Below are 20,526 nucleotides of genomic sequence, written 5' to 3'. Positions count from 1 at the left end.
GCATGGGAGGACAACTGCCGTTCAGAGTATGGGAAGTCTCCCCATTGGCTTAAAGGACAGCCAATGATTAAAAAGATGTGAAAACATGTCGCATATAGGTAAATGGTGCATTTATATATAGCGCTTTTATCCAAAGGGCTGTACATAGATTGTGCATTACATTCACCCATTCACACACACATGGCGGAGGAAACCATGCAAGGCACCAACCTGCTCATCGGGAGCAATTAGGGGTTCAGCGTCTTGCTCAAGGACACTTCGACACTAACTCTCTCTGGGGGAGCCCGGGATCAAACTGGGAACCTCCCGGCCGCTCTACTGGCCACTCTACCCCTGAGCCACTGCTGCCCCCATTTAGGTGTACTGTAGGTGTTCACTTACTGGTGTAGGTGCATTTAGGTGTAGGTGCATAGGTGTTCACTAGTTGCTCTGTCTGTTAGTAGACAGCACGCTCTTCAAGCAAGCTGGTAAAAAGCGGTCCGGGTACAGTTAGTTGTATAAGTCTAACTCAGGTCCGTTTTTTACTAAGACTTGGAGGGTTTAAAGTGGTTAAAAACTGTATCTGTAATGTACTTTGTCCTTTTCTCTGCGCTGCAGCTGCATCCAGTTTCAGTTTCTGCCGGCCGGCGGTGGAGTACCGCGCTCTGCCGGAGGACTTCAAACAGCAGCTGACACAACGCACAGGGGGCAACCTCACCTGGCACGATGGGAGGGGCCACAAGACGGCGGGGGGCCGGACCGTCAAGCTGCTGCAGCAACCGGGAACGCAGCCTGTCCAGGTACACAATGTACAATTTACTATTAACCCATTAAGACCGGGAAAGCATCTGTGTCATTTTTAGATTTATTTGGCTATTCATTCAGTGGTGCTCCAACCTTTCCATGTGAAGGACCCCCAAAGTGATATATGTTTGGCCACGGACCCCGATCTCAAAATATGTTGTTCCAGGGACTCCCAGAAGAAGCACAGATCGGAGTTTAAAATGTTCACTTTAAACATATATTATGTTCAAAGATTTGCAAAAAAATCCACCATTTAAAAAAATAGCCAAATAAATATATAAATAACCAAAATAAAATGACACAGATGCATTCCCTGTCTTAATGAATTAAGGCATTTAGTAGACACTCTTAACCAGAGCGCATTACTATAAACAAGGTTAACACATACAGTACATCAAATGCAGAGAGACATTGTATAGTGCCTCAGTAATCTATAGACGAATCCACAGACGCACTGCCTGTAGCTGCCTGTAGGCGGCCATTGCTGCGGTGTCGCGTCCGCGGAGCGTTGACACCGCAGCAATAGCTGCGCCCAGGGCAGCGCTCCGTGGATTCGTGTATAGGATCACTGGTAAACCAATAATCTATAGCATCAGTCTAAACCAGGGGTCTTCAACAAGGGGTCCGGGACACCTAGGGGGTCCTCAGAGATACTGCAGGGGGTCCGTCAAATCTTTGTGTGATAGGGACTTTATTTTTTACATTAACCACTTGAACCCTCGCATTCCTATTCTAGAGGGGGAACATTAGCCGAAAATAGCAGATCTACAAGCTCACAACGCGTCGCAGACACGTCGTCCTCAGCCTTCCTCAGAGCAGATCTTTAAATCTGCTCTGAGGAAGGCTGAGGCCGAGACGCGTAAAGCGTTCCCAATAAATGAGAATGTGTGTCTGAGCCAGTCTTGCATCCTTGCCGCTTTTTCCACTTCGGTGGTATTTGATTTAAACACACACACACTTGTTTGTAAGTTTACACATGTTTTTTTATATTAACATATTGGATTAATGTTAACGTGTATTTTCAGACATTCAATGTCTTGTTGAAGACCCATGGACTGAAGAATAAGTGTGTTAAAATCTTCTAGTAATCGTGTGTCAGGGTGTGTCAGGTGGCCTCATGACCACAGTGACCCATGCTGACAGTGGCTTCACAATTATCCATTTAGACCGGGAACGCATCTGTGTGTCATTTTTGATTTTTAGCTATAACCATTGTTTTATACTTTGGCTATTCAAAAATAGCAGATATACAAGCTCATAGCTCATGAGCTTTTAGATCTGCATTCTTTTTTTAAATCTTGAATATTTGTGCAAATCTTTGAATACATGTATATTTGGAAACAACATTTTTAACTCAAATCTTCGCTTCTCTGGGGTCCCTGGAACAACATATTTTGATGGGCATCGGCAGCCAAACACATAATTTGAGGGGTTCTTGACATGAAAAAGTTTGAGAACCACTGATATTATAGCAACATAAGTTTTCAGACAGGATTTAGAAGACATTTATAAAGATTTGCACACATTTTCAGGATTTTTCTAAAATAGCAGATCTACGAGCTTGTAGATCTGCCATCCCATTGACATTTGACATCCCATTTGACATCCCATTTGACATCCCATCCCATTTGACATCCCATCCCATTTGACATCTCATTAAGACCGTTCCCGGTCTTAATGGGTTAAGCTGATAACCATCATCATTATTCTCTCACAGGGACAGTAATTGCCTAACGTATATATGGACTGTTTGGCTGAACGGAAACACATAAGTCGCTAATTTGCCGTGCATATCATATCTGTAGTGTTTCTGCTTTGCATAGCGGAAGCCAGGGAATCATGAATAAGAAATGTAAACGTTGACCCCGTTTCCACCGTCAGTGTGCTGTGTGGCCGTTGTGTCTCTGTGCTGCAGATCAGTGCAGAGATGAGACGTTCTGCTCAGTCTGTTCACTAATGTATTCTATTGTAAAAGTATAAGAAATACTGCATTATGTGATGTCCCCAACAACACTCGTCCTCTGGAAATCCCCTTCTCTCTCTCTCTCTCTCTCTCTCTCTCTCTCTCTCTCTCTTCCTCTCTTTCTCTTTATCTGTCTGTCTGTCTGTCTGTCTGTCTGTCTGTCTGTCTCCCCCCTTCCCTCCATAGGCTATCTCTCCCCTTTCCTTTCTCTCTCTCTCTCTCTCTCTCTCTCTCTCTCTCTCTCTCTCTCTCTCTCTCTCTCTCCCCTTTTCTCTCTCTCTCTCTCTCTCTCTCTCTCTCTCTCTCTCTCTCTCTCTCTCTCTCTCTCTCTCTCTCTCTCTCTCTCTCTCTCTCTCTCTCTCTCTCTCTCTCTCTCTCTCTCTCTCTCTCTCCCTCTCTCTCTCCCTCTCTCTCTCTCTCTCTCTCTCTCTCTCTCTCTCTCTCTCTCTCTCTCTCTCTCTCTCTCCCTCTCTCTCTCTACAGTAGCATAAGGCAGCATATCCTCTCAGAGGTTCATAGATGCATTCATTCTGGTCAGCAGTCATTGTAACAAATAAGCACTTTGTCAGGAGACAAAGACGTGTCCTCTGTGTCCCCCAGCGCTTTGGTGGCTCTAACAGCCTCTTAGCAAAGCCTTTAAATAGACCACCATGCACACACTAATGCCGCTCTGTGTGTGTGTGTGTGTGTGTGTGTGTGTGTGTGTGTGTGTGTGTGTGTGTGTGTGTGTGTGTGTGTGTGTGTGTGTGTGTGTGTGTGTGTGTGTGTGTGTGTGTGTGTGTGTGTGTGTGTGTGTGTGTGTGCGTGTGCCCTGCTGCTGCAATGTGTGTACTGAGGGACAGTTGTGTGGTACCACAATACTGTATAAAAATACTCTGTTACAAGTAAAATGTCTGTATTCAAAATTTTACTTGAGTAAAATTTCGGCATCAATATACTTAAAGTATAGGCAAGTTAAAGCGAGTAAAGCACTCAAATTGTTTACAATTGGTTAAACTGATCTACAAGCTCACAACGCATCACAATGCAAACAAACAAACTCCCCATTGCAGTCATAAGTGCAGACTCACTCCCAATTTTCCGCCGTAATCTGAAGACTCACCTCTTCAGACTCCACCTCAGCCTGTAGCACTAGACCTAGCCTTGACGACCATGCATCCTATGCAAAGATGCATGTTATTTAGACAAATATTGTACTTTTACTCTACTACAATTATTTGAAAACTTTAGTTACTACTTACTTTGCAGATATAGATGATTAAATGATAAAACATGCATTAACAACTTCAGCCCTATTTTATACATACATTAAATAGCAGATACAAGCTCACAACGCGTCACAACGCGTTGCATCGCGACGCGTTGTGAGCTTGTAGATCTGCTATTTTCAAACATTATAGTACTTTTACTTTTGGTACTTTAAGTATATCTGGTGAGATGTAGTAGGCTACTGTAGAGTAGAAGTATCAAAAGTGTAAAATACTCAACTAAAGTGAGAGTACCTCAGAAATGCACTTATAGTAAGTGCAGTACTTCCCATCCCTGCTCAGAGCAGAGAGGATAATGGCTGCTGGGGTGTAGCTACAGTTACAGTATGTTTGAACTGTGCTTACATTCACAGGGTTACATGAGGTTATGCAAAACATCTGTATGCAACAACTGCTTCTAATTAAGCTACAGAAAGACGTGTGTTGTTTGTTATAATGGCCCTGAGTCGCTTAGCAACACAGAATTACACAGAATTAACACGTCATCAAAACGTGATATCTCCAGGGGTGGAAAAAGTACTAAAATTCTTTACTTAAGTAAAAGTACCAATACTGCAATATAGAAATACTCTGTTACAAGTAAAAGTCCAGAATTAAAGATGTACTTGAGTAAAAGTGCAAAAGTATTGGCATCAAAATATACTTAAAGTACCAAAAGTAAAAGTACTAGAATATATGAAAATAGCAGATCTACAAGCTTATATTCTCAATAATACTGTTCCGGGACTCATCCAGGCGAGACATGAATCCATACACAGAGTGCCTTAAGAGAGCCTCACATGTGTGGATTCCACATGTTACAAACAAGTGACTGGCACTATGCCATCTAGGGACCTTAAGTAGTATCCTCAGGGCATCATTGTAGGCCACTTTAAGCCTCCGCATGCTATACCTTTCTTGTATGTGCACCACAGGAAGGCTGTATACATGGGAGTGCAGAATGCTTTAAAAAGTGCACACTTGACAGTACCTGAACACATGCTGAACCTGCGAACCAGCATATTGGCCTGGCCATAAAGTTTGCGGCACTGCCTAGAGATATCTCTATCATCATGAAGATTGTCAGTGAAAATGTGGCCAAGGTACTTGATTTCATGGCACACAGATAGATGACTGTCACATAAGTGAAAGGCTGGGAAGGCCAATTTCTTGTCCTCATGGCTTCTCACTATCATGACACTACTCTTTTTTGCATTATAAATTATGTCATGATCATTGCCATAATTTGAGCACACTTTCAATAGCTGCTGTAACCCTCCACTGTATGGACTCAGAACGACCAGGTCATCAGCGTACATAAGGTGATTGATGATAGAGTTACCTATATAGACAGCCCGTATTGCACTTATTTAATTCACTAGATAGATCATCCATGTAAACATTGAATAAAATGAGACAAAATCCCCTCTTGACGGACAGTCGGACACCATTGCTAACAGAAAAATGGGCAGAAGTAACATTACCCCATTTAACCTGCATTTTCTGATTTGCGTACCAAAACACTAGTATACGCACAATGTGCTTAGGTATGCCTCTGTCAAGCAGCTTCTGAAACAGCATAGGAAGACAGTGGAATTACGGCTACTGTAGCTGGCAATCATTTCTTTAAGTGCAAAAATGCATAATTCTGTGCCGTGTTTCTTTTTAAAACCAAACTGGTTATCTGCAGTCAAGACAAACATTTCAAGACGTACAAACATGATGCTTTCCAATACTTTGGAGAGGATGCTGGTTAGAGCGATAGGTCTATATATCAATGCTGTTTAGTTTACCTGCCTTGTCTTTAAGGACAGGCACTAATTGTACAGAGGTGATTGACTCTGGAAGGACACCATGAACCAACAGACCTGTAAAACACATGGCCAGTAGAGGGCAGATTTTAAAAGATTTTCCCTCATAATATGGGGTTATGGTATAAACAAGTTTGAGAACCCCTGTTTTATAGCAACCAGGAGGCCACGAAGGCCATGGCCGTTGTTGACCCTCAGTTTGGTCTTGTGCCCCTCAAAAAAATGTCATGCCCTGAGTCCACAGTGGCCACAGTGGCCTCCGATTGTAATGCATTGCAAGTATGTTTATAATGCATTACAAGTATGTTTATAATACATCATAGACATGGGATGCATAGCAAGTGTTACCAATATGATCCACACACTGGTAGAACAAGCTCCAAGCATTGCGTTCAACATATCGATCAAAGGATCTTCATCAGGAATTCCTGGTGAAGATCCTTTAATCGAAATGTTGTGTGGACCTTATTTTATTATTCATTCATAGCATCATATGCTAGCTGTGGTTTTCTCTCGCAGTTTTCTGAGTATCCAAACTATAGCATGCTTTTGGGTTGTGCTACTGATGTGATATTCAAAGCGCCCCTCCGCTCATTAAAGGATGTCTGTGGACACGACCGCTAAATCAAACTCCTTTAGAACTTTGTAGCGCTGTCTGTTCTGCCGTTCTGTGTGCGGCGTTGTATGTGTGTGGCGTTGTATGTGTGTGGCGTGTATGTGTGTGGCGTGTATGTGTGCGGCGTTGTATGTGTGTGGCGTTTTATGTGTGTGTGTGTGTGTGTGTGTGTGTATTTGTGTGTGTGTGTGTGTGTGTGTGTGTGTACTGTAGCCCCAAAGCTAAGTCCGCCCAGATCCTATAGCCTGCGGGGAGAGAAACTATGACAACATGGAGCCCATATAGCCTGCAGGTACCGTAACCGTGACAACAGAGCCCATAGCCCGTGGATGTGCAAGCCCAGGAACTCCGAACACAAAAACACTAATAAACAGCTTGCATGTGGGAAAAGTGAAAAGTGGGCTTCCTCACTGTCTTCATGTGCTAATGGTTAATTCCCTTGTGCAAGTTCAGCTCAATTGCTCAACACATTGAGGGAGAGAAATGTGGATCAGACAGAATGACGAACTGACGGACAGACAGAGGTTCCGTCATTTAATAAGCCTAATTTATAGAGTACCGAAGTCCTGAAGTCCCGAAGTCCTCATCCCCTGAGTCACAGAAGTATATATTCTCTATGGAGAATAACATTTGGTCGTCTTAGAATCGTATCATATAAGAATTGTGGTCTGAAAATAAACAAATTGCCCCCGCGCTATTGTCAGGGAGGAGGCTCTGTATCGTTGTTACAACCTGACTCAGAGTTGCAACAAAAGGGAGACACAGGCACAGTTGAAAGTATATAAAATGTCTTTATTTAAAGAAACTAAATAAACAACTGCAAACATAACATGTCAGTAAATATGAATGAGCGTCAGTGTGAAGGCAGTGTATGGGTGCGAGTGTATGTGCAGTGTGAATGTTGCAAGGTGTAAACCAAGGCAGGTTAACAAACAAACTGGGGAGAGAGGAGAGAGGATCTGACATGAAGAGGACTGATTTTAAAGCCCTCAGGCTCAGGTGCTCCAGATCAGAGCTGATGGCTGATTTGGAACACAGTTCTTATTTGACGTGATATTAAACACGTCTATGGGAATTCAGAATGGGGGGGGGGTGTGACCCAGGTAGGATGTGTAAATTACATCAGACTTCGTTGCTCTATAATTAATTGCATGCCGTTGTCGTGCTCAGTAAATAGCTCAGTAAAAAGTTCACAACGCGTCACATTCGTGGCGCGTTGTGAGCTTGTAGATCTGCTATTTACTGCATGCAACACCAGCATGCAACTAAGTATAAATGAGGCTTTAGTACAGTGGTTCTCAACCAGTGGTCCGGGGACCACCAGTGGTCCTTGAGGGGGTTCCAGGTGGTCCCCAGCCAAATGATGGAGAGTTGGTAACCAAATGGACCCTTATTAGGTAGATCTTTAACTCTTGAGAATGTTAAATCAACGTTTGCCTGTTGTCTCTCAACATCAATACAGCATGTGGAATTGTGGACAAAATCTTATCCAACGATAACAAAATATTCTAAGTTTTAGGTCTGAGAGTCTAAATCTCATCAAACGGTGGATCCGTGGCTCAAATGCAGAATAAATAATGGACCTCGATATGAAAAGGGTTGAAAACCACAGCTTTAGTAGGATGTGGTGGTCACGTGAAGGGGCTCCAAGGGACTTGGATTCAGAAATCAGGAGAGGGGGAACTGAAGCCAAAAAAGTTGGAGAACTACAACGCTGTGTTTGCTGTTTCTCTGAAGCGCCGCATTACCAGAGCAGCTCAGCTCATCCATCACAGAGCAGCAGCTTTTGTGCCGCACTATGAGCTTGTTATCTGTTTGGGATCCAACAGGTTATTCTGTTTGGGATCCAACAGGTTCATTTTATTTAATTTTTTTATTGTATTACATTTTTTTCATTTTCCCCCAAAAATATAAAAAATAAATGAAAAGGTAATTGAAAAAACACGGTCTCCTCACGTATTAGAAGGATAATATCAGTCACCAAGGACGAGTGTTTGTGTTTCCGATGAATCTAACATGGTTAAAATGGAGTTTGAAGTTACAATGGGTTTGTATAGGAAGGGGGCATGTCTGATAAAATGAATATCAAATATCAAAATACTGAATCAAGCAACTTCAAAACTGTCCAGGGTGCTCCCAAAAGCCTGAGTAGACGATAAAATCTACAAGCTCATAGATCTGCAAGATCTATGAGCTTGTAGATCTGCTATTTTATGAATAGGCAAAGAAATCTAGAAGTGACACAGATGCGTTCCCGGTCTTAATGGGTTAAAAAGCAAGTTCTCCAGTACTTTTAACTCAAGTGCAACATTTGACAGGGCAACTTTCACTTGTAGTTGAGTAAAACATTGGACCAGGCCGTATAGCCTGATCTACTTTGACTCAAGTACTGGGGTTAGGGGGGTTGAGCACTTTGTGCAGCAGCTTTTAGCAGTAACTTCACTGTCTCTTCAGGACACAGGAACAGGAACGCAGCCCCTTGTGTGGAGATGGAACCATTACTAGATCCATTACCGTACTGAACAGCCTGCAGAGGCAAAATGAAACAATGCACATGAAACAATGCACACCACAATACACCACACTCCCTCATCGCACACGCTAGCACTATACACCGCCATTATCCTATTGTATCGTATTGCATTGTCCTGTATTGTCTACTCTAGCTTATGTTAGGATGTGTTTTGTATTATCTATCCCTATACAAAGCACTTTGCCAGAGACCATTTTAGCCCTTGTGGGAAATATACTGTAAGTTGTCATAACCTTATAGTGTTTGGTAGATATAGACACTTTATTTTGTCCTCATGTGGAAATTGCTTTGCAACAAGATCACAAGGCATTTCATCACAAAAGTCACCACATACACGTACACGTACACGTACACGTACACGTACACGTACACGTATCTTTTCTGGTCATAAATTTTTTATGGCTGGTTATTGGGATAATATTGTTGCGGTCGGGCAGAAACCTCGTATCTCCATTCTACCATTTTGTGTTTTTTTTCGTAAATTAACGCCCTACTTGATCATACTACAGCGTCACACATCAATAGTAGCAGATCTACAAGCTCGCAACGTGGCTCGAAACGCAGCGTGAAACACAGCATGAAACTCTGAGCAAAGCAATGCCTTTTGAGCTTGTAGATCTGCTACTTTTGCTGTTTTTGAATTTGAATCCTGAAAAGTGACAGTGTTGGACATAATGAGGTTACAGAGATGTGTTTTATCCTTGCCTCTGAATTAAATACAACATGCGTTTCCTTTTGGTAAATGTATCGTGTCTGATATTGTCGCTGTCGGGTGGAAACCAAAACCAAAACCTGTTCCAATGGATCCCAATGTAGTTATTATTTAGTCACAACAACCCTTCTTAAAGGTTCTATGACATTCATTTTCACTTTTTTTTATTTTTTATGTTTTTTTGGGGGTTTTATATGACCTCAATTACACCCAAAAAATCTGAACTTTGAACATTCAGTGGATTTTCTGTGGTCTGGGGTTTTCTAAATAATTAGGCTGAAAAGTAATCTGAGCTTGGCCCTTCGGCAGTGAAGTCACAGCCCATTAATCCCGCCCATTCTCCTCCTAGCCCCTCCCCTCCCCTATCCTTTCCTTTGGGGGGGGCGGAGCAGAGGCGATGATTGACAGGCAAAATCCCTCAACAGTGACACCCGCAGGCAAAGATTTATTTTTTCATTGCAGTTGAAAAGGCTTTAGAAATGTGAGAGAAAAACACCTGCCATGGATCAATGGAGTGGAATTTTTTGTTAAAACTTTTTATACACGTTTGAAGGACCATGACAAAGACTTTTAATGTGTGGTAAAACTGAACGTCATGAAACCTTTAACCCACAGACACAGACACACTTACTGTAAGCCTTTTCACTTTCACTTTCAGAATGTTTAGGGGGGAAAAAGAAACATAAAAAGTTGAATTATGTAAAGCAGTGGTGGAAAAAGTATTATTATCATTAGTGTACATTTTGTCAGGGAGAACTTTTAATGTGAGACATTAACCCATTCAATCCAGGAACGCATCTGTGACATTTTAAGATTTCTTTGACTATTCAAAAATAGCAGATATAGTGGATCTTCTATGTATTTTTGTTTGTCGTGGAAAATTTGGGCGAATCTTTTAATACATATATTTTTAAAGCAAACATTTGTAACTAAAATCTTTGCTTCTGGGGGTCCCTGGAACAAAATATTTTCAGATGGGGGTCGGCGGCCAAATACATATCATTTTGGGGGTCCTTGACATGAAAAAGATTGAGCACCACTGATATTATAGCAAAAAAAGATTTAGAAGACACTTGCAGAATCCCCCAGAAACAATAAGATTTGAGTTACAAATGTTCGCTTAAAAAAATATATATATTATGTTTTCCACGATTTTTATAAAAATAGCAGATCTACAAGCGCACTCGGTGCCGCGCCATGAGCTTGTATATCTGCTATTTTTTGAATAGCCAAAGAAATCTAAAAACGACACACAGATGCGTCCCCCGGTCTTAATGGGTTAAAATCTGCCTAATTTCCATTCCGGTTGCCAGTGTTTGGCAGACAGGCAGGTCAGCCAGAATGTTGTCCTCGGTATGGACTGAGAGACTCCATTATTCTTATCTGATGCAGTGTGTAGGAACATTGTCTCCTCACACACTGTTACAGCTGTACTCTCACCCGCTGAACAAAGTATTTGTTCTCCAAATTGACCGGGTAAATCTCACGGCTTTCAAATCACTGGCTGTGCCGATGGCTTTGTCCTGTTACAGCTTCTTTAAATGGAAGAACACAAAGCGCTGCCTCGGCCCGATAAGGGAGATTTAAGACTCGTTTTCGTCGCTGACTGTCGGGCCAGAACACCTCCTATCTCCGTATTTTAACTTTTTGTGGGTTTTCTTTTTGTAAGTTTGATCACACTAAAGCATACATGGGCAACTGGCGGCCCGGCGGCCACATGCGGCCCCCACCTTCACTTAATGCGGCCCGCAGGTTAATATCGGAATACTGATATATTATTGATTTCAGCTGTTACAATTCCAAACATGCAAACATGACCCGCTTTAATTACTTACAGTCTATATTAGTAGCTTAATGACTAGCATTAAAATGCTATTGTCTTTTTTATGTCCAATGTATTTGTATTTAAGTTCATAAAGTTAACATAAGTATAACTAAATGCATTTGAATTAATTCTTTTTTTTTACTTTTCAGGATTCCAATTCAAAAACAGCAAAAGCAAATCAGGATTCCAATTCCAAAATAGCAAAAATAGCAGATCTACAAGCTCAGTGCTTGTAGATCTGCTATTTTTGCTACTTTTGTGTGACATAGAATGGTGAAGTACGGCATTAATTTACAAAAAGTTTAAATACGGAGATATGAGGTTTCTGCCCGACAGTATATGCAATGTGGCCCCCTGGAGTGAGTGTGGAAATATAGTGGCCCTCTCCATCATCAAAGTTGCATCACCATTGCACTAAAGCGTCACGCAAATATTTAAAAAGTAGCAGATCCGCAAGCTCGAAACGTGGCGCGAAACGTGGTGCGAAGCGACGCGTTTCGAGCTTGCCGGTCTGCTACTTATGCTATTTTTTTATTTAAATCCTGAAAAGTAACAGTTTTGGACATATAAGGTTTCCACCCGACAGAGATGATTATGTCTCTATGGTACCTGCTAATTCAGCCAAGCTTTATTTTCACCAACAGTGATTGCATTGTGATTATCTTTTCTATACTGTATAATAATGCTAACGCTCTGCATTCACAGCAGTAATATGGAGAAAAGACACGTATAGACCTGAAGCCTCTGTTTCACCTGCCATCCAGTGGTTCTCAAAGCGTGGACCAGGGAACCCCAGGGGTCCTTGAGGGGGTTTCAGGGGGTCCCCGGCAAAATTAGGAACAGTTTAATCCATTTAGACCTGAGGCCGATTCTAAAAACGCCTTCTAAATCCTGACCTAAGTCTTCTGAAAAACTTTAATATTCAGATCATTCAAACACTTTCAAAAATAGCCGATCTACAAGCTCTACAGAGCTATTCAAATCATATACTATTCAAAAACTTTCCAAAGTATAGCCGATGTATAAGTTCTACGAGCTGTTCTGATCATATAGGTTATTCAAAAATTAGTAAAAGTCCGGAATTAAAAAATTATTGAGTAAAACTACAAAAGTATTGGCATCAAAATGTACTGAAAGTACTAAAAGTAAAAGTAAAAAATCGCGTATGTTTTGTAATAATAATCAAAATCTACAAAGTAAGTAGTAACTAAAGGTTTCAAATAATTGTAGTGGAGTAAAAGTACAATATTTGCCTCTGAGATATAGTGGAGTAGAAGTAAAAGTACAGAAAATTGGAAATACCCCAGTAAAGTATAAATACCTCAAAATTCTACTTAAGTACAGTAGTTGAGGACATACTTAGTTACTTTACACCACTGTATTACACTGAGACATCCATTGAATGGTTGTAGCAACACTGACAGCAATACTAAAACAAAAACTCTAATGGCTTCACTTCTGCCTGTTGACATTTACCAAAAAGCAAATAGTCGTTTAAACTGTCCTTTAAAATAGCTTGTTGCATTATTCACATTCAAGTGTTTTGTTCCAAAAGGGCTCAGAGTTTAATTGCTAATCAAAAATAATAGTGAAGTCAAGTCTAAAATGGAATTATCTACTCATTTAGTGGGTGAAGAATAGATTGTTTTTTAATTGACCCAATTAGTTGGCCAAAAACAAATGTCATGGTATTTTTTCTTTAAAACCTTGAAAATTCCGCCTTTGTCTATATAGCGTCTATACAAACACAATTCTGCCATGGCTGCCGTGTTAAGCGGTCAGATCAGGTCAGATGGGTGGGCCCGCCAACATACGTTAGATGTTTTCAAGTGGGCCTGATCCAGAAAAGCTTGAGAGCCACTGGAGTGGATTATTAGAGTGAGTTGTGTTTGATCTTAGCAGATGGTTAACGGTGTGTTTGTTAACGGTATGTGTGTGTGTCAAAGACATTCACACTGTAGCGGAGTCTCATTAGGATGTTTAACCCCTTCAATCCGGGAAAGCATCTGTGTCAAGATTTCTTTGACAAAAGATAGCAGATACACATGCTCAGAAATTGTAGATATACAAGCTCATCGCTATGAGCTTGTAGATCTACTATTTTTTTAAATTTTGTGCAAATCTTTGGATATAATATGTTTTTAAAACGAATATTCGTAACTCAAATCTTTGCTTCTGGGGGGGGGGGGTGGTCCCTGGAACGAAACAAATACATATCTAAAAATGTTTTCTATATCCTAACAGTATGTTGTTATATCAGTGGTGCTCCAACTTTTCCATGTCAAGGACCCTCCAAAATGATATGTAATTTGGCTGCGGACCCCCACCTCAAAATATGTTGTTCCAGGGACCCCCAGAAGCACAGATCGGAGTTAAAAATGTTCACTTTGTGCAAGATTTGCACACATTTTCCACAATTCTTTAAAAAAAATAGCAGATCTACAAGCTCATAGCGCGGCACCGAGTGCCGCGCTATGAGCTTGTAGATCTGCTATTTTAAAATGACACAGATGCGTTCGCGGCCTTAATGGGTTAAAAAGTGACTGAATGATCAAAGTATTCATTGGATTATGAAACGGGGGGGGGGCTCTGAGTGAGACCCTGGTGTATATGTGGTCACTCATCTGGAGGATTCTGCACAGCGCTGCACATGTGCTATGTTTAATGTTTAATGCCGGCTTTTGTACCAGTTGGCTTCTATCACTTTCTCACTCACTCACTCTGTGTGCGTGTGCGTGTGCGTGTGCGTGTGCGTGTGCGTGTGCGTGTGCGTGTGCGTGTGTGTGTGCGTGATGTCTCTCCAGCATGGTTCCCACAGTGATAACTATGGCCTGTATCACACCAGTCCCGTCCAGCTCAGCCTGGTGCGTCCAGTAGTGATGTGGTCTCAGCAGGACGTCTGCAGGTGGCTGAAGAAACACTGTCCACACAACTACCTGACCTACGTAGAGGCCTTCTCTCAGCACGCCATCACAGGTATGACATCATACTATGACATCACACTGTGACATCACACTATGACCCTATGACATCACAGAAACACTGTCCACACAACTACCTGACCTACGTAGAGGCCTTCTCTCAGCACGCCATCACAGGTATGACATCACACTATGACATCACACTGTGACACTATGAAATCACAGAAACACAGTCCTCACAACTACCATTCAAACATAGCAGATGCACAAGCTCACGGCGCTGCGAGCTTAATGTGCATCTGCTATGTTTGAACATTTTAGAAAAATCTTGAAAGTGTGAGAACTAGTGATTTAGAAGGCCTCAGGCATTAATGGGTTAATGAAGCAAAAATGAATAACCCCCCCCCCCCCCCCCCCAGGTCGTGCTCTGCTGCGTCTGAACGGAGAGAAGCTCCAGAGGATGGGTCTGGTGCAGGAGACCCTGAGACAGGAGCTACTGCAGCAGGTCCTACATCTGCAGGTTCAGGAGGAGGGCCGCAACCTGCAGCTGCTCAGCAGAGGTGTGTGTTTGTGTGCGCGTGTGCGTGTGCGTGTGCGTGTGCGTGTGCGTGTGCGTGTGCGTGTGTGCGTGTGTGTGTGTGTGTGTGCGTGTGTGTGTGTGTGTGTGTCTGTGTGTGCGTGCGTGCGTGCGTGCGTGCGTGTGTGTGTGTGCGTGCGTGCGCGTGCGTGTGTGTGTGTGTGTGTGTGTGTAGATACAGTAGATGGAATACTTTATTGGCAATAATTAAAAGCATAATATCAGCAATTAAACGCGCGAGAGAGAGAGAGAGAGAGAGAGAGAGAGAGAGAGAGAGAGAGACAATACTTTTGTACTTTTACTCAAGTACATTTTGAATTCCGGACTTTTACGTATTTCTACAGTATATTGAAGTATTGATACTTTTAGTCCATGAGCCAGACAAGATTTCATTATCGAAAGAGTGGGCAAAACCATACCTATATTAAATTGTTCATAGGGTCAATACGAGGAAATAAATATATGATAACCTCTCCACAGGAGCAGCTTTTTCATGGTTATCACACATTTTGTTATTTTCCCCATACGTACATGACAGGTGAAAAAATGACAACATTTAAAAAAGAGTTATCATAATGAAACTTCCTGAGTTTATTACTTACATGAAGACAATGATTTATCGTATTACTAGTTTTCTGAAATTGTATATTTAAATATGCAAATTAGGCATTTAGTCCATGAGCTAGAGCATCAAAATTGAGCCAGATATTGAATATTCCCTCGTTAAAATCCTTTGACTCCAACATCTTAACAAAATGAAATAAGTATGTTGACTCTGGCTTTGTCCAATGTTCCAATGTTGATTCTGGAAAGTTATGCAAATGTGGGCATATTTTCCTAATACCTAATTTGCATATTTAAATATACAACTTCAGAAAACTTGTAATACGATAAATCATTGTCTTCATGTAAGTAATAAACTCAGGAAGTTTCATTATGATAACTCTTTTTAAAATTTTGTAATTTTTTCACCTGTCATGTATGTATGGGGAAAATAACAAAATGTGTGATAACCATGAAAAAGCTGCTCCTGTGGAAAGGTTATCATATATTTATTTACTCGTATTGACCCTATGAACAATTTAATATAGGTTTGGTTTTGCCCACTCTTTCGATAATCATTGCTCAATTTTGGGGCTCTGGCTCATGGACTATTTAAATTAAGTAAGAAATGTGAGTAATTAATTGGCATACCGGTAACTGTCAGACACGTAGAGAGAGACAGAGAGACAGAGAGAGAGAGAGAGAGAGAGAGAGAGAGAGAGAGAGAGAGAGAGAGAGAGAGAGAGAGAGAGAGAGAGAGACAGAGACAGACAGAAAAAGACAGAGACTCACTCACTCCAGCCAACAGATACTGATTGAGGAACAGAGCCATTGATTAGACAGAGGAAGGAAGTTTTACCAAAGGAGTGAATTTAATTGTAATTGAATGGACTTCTTAAGTGTCTCCTATATGGTCTCAGCTACAGAGCTGCTACACAGCCATTTGTTCCAGCTCAGTGAACATCCATTTGACTGATGTACCTCCATGTCTCCCTCCTCCTCACACTCTGATGGATGCCTCAAGCCTGCACGGTCAACTGAGCTCATCTAAAAGTGAATTAAAGTATAGCATAGCAAGTCTGAAGTTGAAGAACAAGATTCAACTTTGTGCGTGTGCGACTGTGCGTGCGTGCGTGCGTGCGAGTGTGTGTGTGTGTCTGTCTGAGAGACGGTGGTGTAAAGTAACTAAGTACATTTACTCAAGTACTGTACTTAAGTAACATTTTTAGGTATTTGTACTTTACTTGAGTATTTCCAATTTCCAGTACTTTTACTTCTACTCCACTACCTCTCGGAGGCAAATATCAACTTTTACTCCACTACAATTATTTGACTTTAGTAACTAGTTACTTTGTAGATTTGGATTATTATTACAAAACATACATTAACCACTTCAGCTCTATATGCATTTCAGCCATAGCCGATCTACAAGCTCACAATGCGTCGCATCACGACGCATTGTGAGCTTGTAGATCGGCTATTTTCAAAAGATTTTATATTATATTTGAAAACTTGAAATGGGACATTCTGCCTAATAAGTACATTTACTTTTGGTACTGTAAGTACATTATGATGCCAATACTTTTGTACTTTTACTCAAGTACATTTTGAATTCCGGACTTTTACTTGTAACAGAGTATTTCTACAGCATATTGCAGTATTGATACTTTAACTTAAGTAAGAAATGTGAGTAATTAATTGGCATACTGGTAACTGTCTTTTTTTTTCTTTTTCTCAGGTTCGTTTAGAAACCCGTCGTAGCCGGCTGCCCCGTGACACTGTGGAAGAAACGGTCGCCGTGGATTCCTGTTTACACAGAGGAAGTGACATGGGAGTCACAGAGACACTTCCTGTGGGACTGATGGAGGTGAAAGGTCAAAGTGTCGTTAACATGACGACCGCAGAATCCAAACACGTGATTGGACGCGAGGACTGACGGACGGTTGTGACACACTGCACGACAACCCACTGCACTTCATGATGATAATCTGTATGCTTTGTAAATTGATATTGCCGGGCAGAAAGCTTGTGTTTCCATACTCCATACAGCCTTTTACACACTCACACGAAAGTAGTACAAAAAAATTGCCTATATACAAGCTCACAATGCATAACATCGCAACGCATTGTGAACTTGTAGATCGGCTATTTTTGCTATTTTTAACAAAGACATTTGTGAAAGTGACAGAAGTTAACCCATTAAAACTGGGAACGCATCTGTGTAACCATTTATTTCATACATTGGCTATTCAAAAATATTGGCTATTCATGTGCTTATATTAAAGGTTCGATGACATTCATTTTAACTTTTTTTATTTTTTATGTTTTTTGGGGGGTTTTATGACCTCAATTACACCCAAAAAATCTGAACTTTGAACATTCAGTGGATTTTCTGTGGTCTGGGGTTTTCTGAATAATTAGGCTGAAAAGTAATCTGAGCTTGGCCCTTCGACAGTGAGGTCACAGTCGATTAATCCCGCCCACTCTCCTCCTCGCCCCTCCCCTCCCCTATCCTTTCCTTTGGGGGGGGGCGGAGCAGAGGCGATGATTGACAGGCAAAATCCCTCACCAGCGACACCCGCAGGCAAAGATTTCTTTTTTCATTGCAGTTGAAAAGGCTTTAGAAATGTGAGACAAAAACACCTACAGTGAATCACTGGAGTGGAATTTTCAGTTAAAACTTTTTGTACACGTTTGAAGGACCAGGACAAAGACTCTGAATGTGGTGTAAACATGAATGTCATGATACCTTTAATATCAATATTGGCTATTCATGTAGATTTTGAAAAATCGTGATATTTTTTTGCAAATCTTTGAATATATATATTTTTTACTATTTTTATCATTTTTAACTCAAATCTTTGCTTCTGGAGGGTCCCTGGAACAAATATTTGAGTTAGAAATGTTCGCTTTAAAATATATATATTCAAAGATTTGCACACATTTTCACGATTTTTCCAAAATAGCAGATCTACAAGCTCATAGCGTGGCACTCGCGCTATGAGCTTGTAGATCTGCTATTTTTGAATAGCCCAAATACATCTAAAAGGACACAGATGCTTTACCGGATTGAATGGAAACCTGCCTGGAAACAACAGCTTGTGACTAAATAATAATAACTACTTCGGATCCATTGTTACTTTTCCCATTTCCTGAAAGGTAACGGTTTTGGACATTCAGGGTTTCCACAGAATAGTGACAGTGATGAATTATTATGATGAATTATGATGAATAAACAGTGGTGGAAGAAGTACTCAGATTTTATACTGAAGTAAAAGTAGCAATACCACAATATAAAATTACTCCGTTACAAGCAAAAGTCCTGTATTCAATTTTTACTGGAGCAAAAGTACAAAAAAGTATGGGCATCAAAATATACGTATACAGTACCAAAATAAAAGTAATCTAAGATCGACTATTTTTCGTATAAAATAGGTGTTAATGTGCTATGTTTTATAATAATAATGTAAAATCTGCAAAGTAACTAGAAACTAAAGTTTCCAAATAATTGTAGTGAGTAAAAAGTGCAATATTTTCCTCTGAGATGTATGGAATAAAGTATTGACAAATGAAATTACTCAAGTAAAGTAAAATACCTCAAAATTGTAAAACATAATGGATAAAATTTAATTTTGTCCAATCTGTATAGTAGAGTATGTTCTTCTATTGAGACATTTAGATCGTGTCAAAGGTCATGTCTCACCTATAGACACGGGATCTGACACAAATTTTGATCCTGAGCAAGCAGGCCGGCTCTATTAGCTCGATGGGGAAAATGTCAGCACTTGAGCCATTAAGCCGATTCTCCAAAATAATGTCTTCTAAATCCCAACAGTTTTCTGAAAAACATATGTTTCTATGTCAGTGGTTCTCAAACTTTTTCATGTCAAGGACCCCCAAAATGATATGTATTTGGCCACTGATCCCCATCTCAAAATATGTTGTTCCAGGGACCCCCCAGAAGCAAAGATTTGAGTTAAAGATGTTTGCTTATATATAATAATATATATATTCAAAGATTTGCACACATTTTCAGGATTTTTCAAAAATAGCAGATCTACAAGCTCGTAGCGCGGCGAGCTATCTGCAAGTGTAAAATAATGCTTTTTTAGCTCAAATAAAAAAATTACACAGATGCGTTTCCAGGTCTCAATGGGTTAAGCAGGAAACCGGGTTCAAATCCGGGATAGAAGAGGAAAGTTACATAGTGCTGCTTTACAGTAAGTACAGTAGACTTGAGTAAATGTACTTGGATTACTTCCCACCACTGTGAATAAATCTCTATCGTCCCCCCTGCTCCACTCCCTCTCTCTCTCTGTCAATATATTATGTTTTTATATTTTACACAGATATTAAAATGTGAATTAAAAAAATCGTGTGTTGCTTCAATTTTTTTTGGCAAATAACATTTAAACCTCAGCGATGTATACAAGTCATGTTCTGTAATTATGAAGGCCAGCAAGGTAGACTCATTTACTGGTTCTCAATGTTGGACCCGGGGACCACCAGGGGTCCAAATGGACCCTTACGGGCCGGTGACTCTCTCTAGTCTTGCGGAGCCAGACAACTATTCCACAATCTCTGAATGCTATAGAGTCTGGAACAGAACTACACCTCCCCAACGCTGAGAAAGGAAGCTGTCAGCTGTTATCTTTACATTTTATATTAGAATTTACATTTCTGATAAGCAGCTAGCTATATACACATACAAATACACACGCATATATATATATATATATATATATATATATATATATTATATATATATATATATGTGTGTGTATACACACACACACACACACACACACACACACACACACACACACACTGACTGCGTTGAACTAATGCACAGTTGCACAATGCACACCAAACTCGGAGTCCTCTTGTCTTGACAATACTGTATCGGAAAGGAAACTCCATTACCCAGAATGCCGCTGCAGGTTTTTTACGTAACTGACCGTTTTTCACCCACTAGACTAGGAAGTGTCAGGAATC

The 20,526-nt window shown here is 40.7% G+C and overlaps 1 protein-coding gene across 2 annotated transcripts in view; it reads left to right on the top strand.

Annotated features, from left to right (window-relative positions):
- samd10a (sterile alpha motif domain containing 10a) overlaps positions 1–17,820 on the top strand; it is a 28,258-nt gene extending 10,438 nt beyond the window's left edge. For both annotated transcript variants that reach the window (XM_080445229.1, XM_080445230.1), the window contains exons 2-5: positions 598–779; positions 14,295–14,466; positions 14,831–14,971; positions 17,270–17,820. In XM_080445229.1, coding sequence (XP_080301355.1) covers positions 598–779; positions 14,295–14,466; positions 14,831–14,971; positions 17,270–17,292 — 518 coding nt within the window. In that variant the 3' untranslated portion in view covers positions 17,293–17,820. The remainder of the gene's footprint in view (positions 1–597; positions 780–14,294; positions 14,467–14,830; positions 14,972–17,269) is intronic.
- The last annotated feature ends 2,706 nt before the right edge of the window (positions 17,821–20,526 follow it).

Source organism: Gymnoscopelus braueri (genome assembly GCF_963280865.1).
Source record: "Gymnoscopelus braueri genome assembly, chromosome: 12".
Lineage (NCBI taxonomy): Eukaryota > Metazoa > Chordata > Actinopteri > Myctophiformes > Myctophidae > Gymnoscopelus > Gymnoscopelus braueri.
Note: the sequence above shows the minus strand (reverse complement) of the source record. Positions and strands in the feature narration are given on the sequence as shown.